Below are 8,082 nucleotides of genomic sequence, written 5' to 3' on the forward strand. Positions count from 1 at the left end.
TACCTAAAGGAGCTTTCGCTCTGCTACGCTCTATCATACAATGCTTTTTCTAAATTTATCTCAATGTTATAAATTAATCACAATTTACAATTATTTGCTCATTTAACATCTGTCTGTGCATGTAAAATGTATTTTTTGTCTGAGACAGGGTCTCACTATGCAGTTCAGGCTGGTCTTGAGCTCACTTTGTAGCGCAGGCTGGTACTGAACTCACAACGATCCTCCTGCCTCAGCCTCCTGAGTGCTGGGATTACAGGCATGTGCTGCTACGCCTAGTGTGTGTAAAAATGTAAAGACTATTGTCTTTCTTCTTTTTTTTAATCCTCTGAACCTAGAACAGAGTCAGACAGGTATTCAGTAAGTTCCCACTGAATGAAGAAAATGGTGGAAAAATCTGTTCTTGTAGCTTTCCTAAACACCTACTTCTTGACTTTTAACCTAATCAGTTCTCCTAGGCCTGACTCCAAAACGTTGCTCTAACTCCTGAACTAGAGCCCTCCTAAGACAGCTGCATGAGCGCCAACCTCAGCCTTAGGCCTGCTCCCACGGCACCGTCTTAACTGGCACTACGTAAGCTCAGTGAGCAGGACAGTCTTACATTCGTCTTCTCGGCTGTCACTAGGGCTGAGCTTAGCTGGCTCCTGAGCGTTTCATAATTTAATAATTCTTTCAACACTTACTGAACAGCAGCTACAAGCAAGATTGGTGATGGGGGCCCAGGACGTAGCTCAGCGGCACAGCGCCTGCCTGGCAAGCACAAGGTCCTGAGTTCCATCCGTGGCACACACAAAAAAGAAAAAGACTGGTGGTGGCGGCTGGGAGGACAGCAGCAAATCTGACGGCAATATCCCTGTTACAGACTTACAATTTATTAGGCGATGCATGAAAGTTAAGATGCAATTACAATACTAGCTGATGAGTTCTGTGACAGGGCAGATGTAGAATGTTTCTGGATAAAGGCTTGAGCAGTCAGATGAGTTTACAGGAGTGAAGACGGAAGGTACAGTGGATCTAAGGTCTTAAATGAATGCAGTATGCTGAAGCAATAACCGGAAAAACACCACTCAGATAGCACTTACTATGCGTTAAGCATGAAGTACTTTACAAATATTATTCATCATACAAGTTGTAACTATCCACGTAAAGTTGATTCATTCAATGCTTCCAATGATTTCATTGGTATGTACCACTACAGCCCCGACTTACGGAAGAGGGACTAAGCAGTCTCCAGTCACACAGCAAGCAAATGATTTGGTTTCAGAAATTGGACAGTTTTTGTTTTTTTTTTTTAGACAGGGTCTCGCTATATAGCCCAGGCTGGCCTCAAACTCATGGTGGTCTTCCTGCCTCAGCTTCCCAAGTGCTGGGATTATAGGCGTGCACTACCATGCTTGGTTTGGTTCTAGAATTTGCGTTCCCAACCTCTACACTATTCTTCTCCAATATATTTCAAGTTAGTTTTTCTTTTTCTATTTTGTATTACTGTAATTGTATTTTTGTATTTACTTCTTACATGTGCTATATTTCCAGTGATCATCATTACTAGTAATTGAGTAAGTAAAATTACGTCTTTTTCAATTTAAGAGATTAAGAAATGAATAGTAGTTTGTAACACATGTTAAGGGATGGTTGACTATGGTCAAAGGCTCAAAGAATATCTATAATGAAACATGAAGTGTGATTTAGGGTTTATTTTACCTCAGAACAAAAGCATGTATCCAGAATACAGAGCAAATGACCATGTGACCATTTTTACTAATTTTGACTGCATATTTAATATGATAAGAGCAGTTTCTTCCAGGGATCTACCCAAAGGAATTAGAGAAAAGCACAAGGATGATTACAGCAGCCTCATTTCTAACAGTTCTAAATCGAACTCCTTCCAAATGCCTATCAATGAAAAGCTGGTAAATATAATTTGTTATATACTGTAACTGAATACCAAGCAACAATGAAAACGAATGACCTAGCCCTGCACAGAGCGGCACAGGTGACGCTCACAAATACAACAGCAGGGATGGCAGAAGGCACACGCACCAACGTAGGAGACTACTAGTATGTGTATACTCCTAACACGAGTGTTCGTGCTAAGGACAAACAAGCAAAATCCGTCTCTGCCATCAGGAGCGGGAGGCACTCCCCACGACAAGGGGACCGGAAGGCGCACGCGGAGGCTGAGGGTGCCGGGAACGGTGTTCCTTCGGCCTGGCTGCTGGCGCTCCACAGGTGTATTTATCCAGTTCTTTCACCGAGTGTGTACTTACGACATGCATACTCTTCTGCGTATACGTTCTCCATTAAAAACAAAAATATATGACTTTACACTGTTATTGAATTTTGAAAACCAACATGAAGGGAAACAACTATACTATCATCATCTAACTTCTGAGTAACACTCCTGTGGTGGGCACCGAGTTACAAGATTTCCTTGGAGAGGGGCTGGGGATTTAGCTCAGTGGCACAGCGCCTGTCTGGCAAGTGCAAGGTTGTGAGTTCGATTCCTGGTACCAGAAAAAAAAAAACCAAAAACCAAAAAAAAAAAAGATTTACTTGGAGAAATCTCAGCCCTCAGAAACACCGTGCAGCAACGGCACGACTGTTAGCTCCATTTTCTGAAGAGAAAATGGAAGGTTGGAGATTAAGTAATGTGTGAGAGCAGGAAATCAAACTCAGCCCCTCCTGACTCTAGAGCAAATACTCCCCCCCACCTGGCGACACAGAATTTTCAGTGAAGGAAGAAGTCAACCTACTGCACAGAAATGTTTACCTATATTATTTTCTAAGTGGAACCTCCAGTTAGGAGAAAACCCAGTCATAATAACACGTGGCAAGGCATAGCCTGCACAATTTCCCCCACAATTTAACAATTCTCTTCAGTTCCAGCATATCGGAGAAGATATAAATAAGCTCTACTTCTCAAACTCAGTTCTGTCCCTAGGCTGTTCGTACTCCAATAACACAAAGTGTATGTGTCTTTAAGAAAAGATGGGGCCGGGGATGTAGCTAAGCGGCACAGCACCTGCCCAGCAAGTGTGAGATTGTGAGTTCGATTTCCGATACAGAAACAAAAGAAAAGGTGGCATGGCAGCAAAGTATTACTAGACTCACTATGCTATGTCAGTGAATCCGTCTGAGAATAGGGTGGCGACTCACATTCACAATATGGTTTTAGTAAGCAATTTCATGAACGGAAACACAACAGATGTATTACATAATTTTAACATAGGTAACACAAGGGAAAACAATTCCATAGTAAGTTAAAGCATTTGGTAAGTTACCAACATTAAATTTACCTCTTTGGAGGGGGTAGCGGGAGATGTGAATATTGTCATCCAATAGGACCATACAAACATAACAAAGAACAGATGAAAAGCCACAAGGTAAACAACGGTCTTTCCTGGTAAATAAAAACAAATAATGTTTCATTTAATCCAGGTGAAACAAGAAAAAGCATTACATTAAAACACAATATTTGGATAAGGAGACTTAACCCAATAAAAATTTAATTAAGAACTTTGAACACCTTGAACAGTGAGCTCTTTTTATCTACATGATGCAACACTACTGATACAAAGGAATGTTCTGTCCCTGTATTGAAGGACTATCAGCCTCGTTATAAGTTACTGTGATTTAAGCCAAAAACACTTTTTCACTAGTAATACTTTATTTCGAGATTTCCTTCAACATTAATTTTAAATAACTTAAGAGTCATTTAAAACTATCCACCATTATGAACATTAAATCCAAGAAACTGTACACTGAAAATAAACACCGGAAGTTACCATGACCGAGAACAGTGAGTACGCCTGAACAACTCAATCTCTGCTGCACAGGAAAAGCGCCCTAACTTTCATTTTCTCATCCAGCGCAGGCTAATGAAAAAATTTTTAACCATGCTCAATTTCCACCACAACTGCCTCCCAGTGGGTCTGCATCACTGATAAACACTAAGCTTTTCTGTATGTGAGTGGTGTGTGTGTGTTCTGCAGTTTTTCTATTTCAAAGAAGGATTGGCTTCTGCAAGAAAGAACAATGTAAACAAGACTATCTACCAGGGCCTCGAACTCTTTTTCAGTTTAGGATGCAACACCACAGGCCCACTGAAGACGACAAAGTATAGACGAAGTGTACAAGTTTGAAATTCTACTTGTTCTTTAAGTTTAGATCAAATCTTCTTCCCCAAGGTAGTCTTTATTACTTTCAGAATTCATTACTTCTTCATACTGCATTCCCCAAATAATTTGCTCAGATTTTAAATAAAGCACTTCTTTCAAAAAAGTTGTTGAAGAATATGAAAACAACTTGGAACAGTGCCTGGCACATAATAAGTCCTCAGTAAATACTGGCTATTATTATAATCACTAGCCAGGCATAGTGGCACACACCTGTCATCTCAGCACTTGGAGGCTGAGGCAAGAGGACTATTGTGAGTTTGAGACCAGCCTGGGCTACAAAATGAGCTCAAGGCCAGCCTGAACTGCATAGCAAGACCCTGTCTCAAAAAGATCAAAAAAAAAAACAAAAATCAAGTTGTGTAGTGAGACACGGTGGTGCACAGCTGTAATCCTGGCATTCTAGGAGAGTGAGGCAGGCTTCAAGTTCAAGTACCTTAGTAAGACTGTCGCAAAATAAAAAATATATAAAGGGCTGGAAACGTAACTCAGTGCAAAGGTCCTGGGTTCAACCCCCAGTAGGCAATGAATAAACAGTTCCTGAAATTTGACCTCAATGGACTTCTGAAATACTCTTTTATTTGGGTAAAGTTCTGAGAGATGATCTTTCCCCTGTTTCTTTGGCTAGTCTTTTAAAAAACGTTAATTCCCTTGACCTAGTAATGCAGTTTACAAATTCAAAGTCTGATTATTTTATTAAATCTATGCATGTACTATTTTTAACAAACGCATAAGCAAAGAGAACCATCAGTAAGATTTAGATACCATGGAAGCTGAATCCCCTTCCTCAACCCAGGTAGAACTGACATTAAAGAATCTAAATAATGCTGGGGATATAGCTCAGTAGCACAAGTGCCTGCCTGGCAAGCACAAGGTCCTGAGTTCGATTCCCGGTACCAAGATAAATAAATAAAAATTCTGTCTTGTGGGGCACATGCCTGTGATCCCAGTACTCGGAAGGCAGAGGCAGGAGGACTGCCACGAGTTCAAGGCCAGCAAGAATTGCACAGTGAAACCCAGTCTCAAAAAGACAAAAAAAAAAAAGAAAAAAGAATCTAAATAAGGAGTTACAATGAACATACATGTGAAATACATACAGAAAGGTGCCTTACAAAATTATGGCTACTTCAACTCACATAAATAACAAAATGAGAATAAACTAACTTGGGGATTAAACCCAATTACTCAAATTTTAAAGAGATGTATTTGCTTTTATTTTTCTTTTGTACTTTTTTTTGTTTTGCTTTGGTTTTTTTCTTTTGGTACTGAGAATCGAACGCAGGACCTTGTGCTTGCCAGGCAGGCATTTATGCCATTGAGCTATATCCCCGGCCCTTGCTTTTATTTTTAAAGACAGGGTCTTGCAATGTTCCCCAGGCCAGCCTCAACCTCCTCTGAACTAAAGCGATCCTCTTGTCTTTGCCTCCGAGGACCGGCCCAGAGGCACATGTAACCGCATCTGATGCACACTCTCTTTGAAGGCAAAAACACTTGTAACTCATCACTAGAGAGAAAGCATGCGAGTTCCAACTAAGACGCCATAAGCATTCTACTCAAATGAGACCAAAGGTGCCTTACCATTTTCCGCACTTCTAGAAATTGTACCTAGAATAGAAGAAAAAACAGTGAATAAATACACTTTGAATATTTTTGTACACAGATTTTATTTCAGGTTGAATATTCACCTTAGTATCATTTTTACAAAATTTCAAAAACGTTAAAATGCTAAAGTTCAAATTCTTTATCATTCACAGTATAATCACTTAAAGCTTCTCTAGACCTTCACTACTCTCTAACAATTTCTTCAGCTCTTTCCTTAATAACCCTGCAGAAGGAACAGGGCTGTCCTCTACAGTACTATAACCTGGCATAGCCACCAGCCTGCAGCACGATGTGTTTCACCAACTTCCTTGTGAAAGCCGCACGCAAGGCAAATTTTCCTAAAAAATAATTCCACGGATTTAGGAGGAGTAACTTTACGGCATGTACAGTGATCTCAAATTAGGGTCCTCCTGTCTCCTCAGACACCTGTCATCTCCTTACGCTTGTCTCCAGTCCGTGCTGGTACACACTAACCAAGCCCTCTCTCCTCCCCGCTACCCTTTCCAGCGTCTAGCAGTAACTACTACTCTACTCTCGAGATGAACTTCTTGGCTTTTGTGCATGAAAGAATGGCTGGTACAGTTCATGGCAGAAGACAGCAAAAGCAACAGGAACAAAAGGAGGAGCAGGCGGCAGAGAGCAAGCCTCTTCGTTCCCTTCAGTGTACGCAAGCTGCCTGGCCCTAGGGTGGGTACAGCACTCATACCCATGATCCAGCATTGGACCGTGAGTCAATCTGGAACTCTAGAAGCCGCCCCACGACTGTGTGAGGCTTTGGGGACATCCAGACACAAACTATAATACTCCCCTTGACTGTGAAATTCCTGCAAAGGAATAACTCCACCTGCATGGCCAATGTACCTTAAGAAAACTCTGAGACTTCCTAGTTGCCATATCTGACTACAGCCACTCAATCACTATTATTGTACACTGATATACTTCTAACCCTCACAATAGTCTTGTATGGTATTCTTCAAGTTGGCCAACAGAAACACTGAGGCTAAGAGAATTTAGTACCTTGTCCAATAATATCAGTTATGAAGTGATAATGCCAGAATTCAAACTGTATCTATCTGCTGATAAAACTCCAAGGTTATTTGTACTATGTAATCCCTAAATTGAATTTTCTCCACTTTTAAACCATAAGTGGTCACATTCTAAGCCAACATCTGATGTCAAGATAAAATCCTACGACTTCCTTCCATTTTCTTTTTCTTTGTTTTTTTTTTTCCACTTTTTTTGTTTTTTTGAGACACGTTTTGCTAGGTAGCTCAGGCTGGCCTTGAACGCACAGCGATCCTCCCTCCCGCGCTCCCCAAGCGCTGAGATTACAGGCGTGCGCCTCCGTGCCCTGCTTTTCCTCCCATTTTCAAATGTGCTCTTCTCACTCCCACCACAGACTGTCACACACACGCAACATTCTGGCTTCTCAAAATCTGCACTGCCGTGGGCCAGGGACGGTGGAGCTTTCAGAGACCAGCGCCCGCACCGTAACCCAACCCACTTAGAGCGAGGTGACAGCACTGCCCTTGAGCCTGAATGCTAAGGCTCCGGTTAGAAACAACAACTCATGAATACCTTTTGTCTTAAAAGAAAAATGCCCGCGTGCTCTGTGCGTTAGCTCCTTCCAGGCAAACCTTGTGAACTACACAGCAGGCTCAAAATGGGTGCTTCAGTCGTCTACACATTTTAAAAAGATTCCTTCTCTCTGAGCACAGAACAAAAATGGTATGCTCTAAAATACATTCTCAGTTAAATAAAAAGTTAGAATTAATCTGAACATGATGCCTGAAATACAGTAAGTACTGAACAGGTAGTAACTACTAAGTTACAATAAATAATAATAATGATATAAAATATAGCTACCGAAGTGCAAAGTCACGTGACTTAATGGGCCAACTTCTCACACAGACATGCTATAAGCCATTGGTTGTAACAGATGAAGTAAAAACTTACGCTAAGTAAATTAAATCAAAGCTCAAATAAAAATCTGAGCCTATAAATCAAAAAGTCTGTGTTCAAAAATCACCAGAAACTAGCTTAAAAACACTGAAAGATTACTTGAGAGACATGGTAAAAATAATCCCAAGAAATAACAGAAACGTGAAAGTTCTTTTATAAGAACTTCTGAAATTCAACTTTATTTTTGAGGCAGGGTCTTACTAAATTCAGGCTGGGTTTAAACTTCTGCACCTCCCGCCTCCGGCCTCAGACTTGCAGAGTGCTGGGAGTACAGGTGCGCCAGGACGTCCAGCCGAGACTCTCTGCTTTCGGTTCCTGCGCTTTCAGCACACGGCACAGCTGTAAT

General features: G+C 41.1%; 1 protein-coding gene across 7 annotated transcripts in view; it reads right to left on the minus strand.

Moving 5' to 3' along the window:
• Zdhhc20 (zinc finger, DHHC-type containing 20) overlaps positions 1-5,777 on the minus strand; it is a gene marked incomplete at its 5' end in the record, with an annotated part of 34,555 nt that extends 28,778 nt beyond the window's left edge. For all 7 annotated transcript variants that reach the window (XM_013505494.1, XM_013505495.1, XM_013505491.1 and 4 more), the window contains 2 exon segments: positions 3,294-3,397; positions 5,751-5,777. In XM_013505494.1, coding sequence (XP_013360948.1) covers positions 3,294-3,397; positions 5,751-5,777 — 131 coding nt within the window.
• Between the last annotated feature and the right edge of the window lie 2,305 nt (positions 5,778-8,082).

Source organism: Chinchilla lanigera, unplaced genomic scaffold (genome assembly GCF_000276665.1).
Source record: "Chinchilla lanigera isolate Chin_1 unplaced genomic scaffold, ChiLan1.0 scaffold00096, whole genome shotgun sequence".
NCBI classification, from domain to species: domain Eukaryota; kingdom Metazoa; phylum Chordata; class Mammalia; order Rodentia; family Chinchillidae; genus Chinchilla; species Chinchilla lanigera.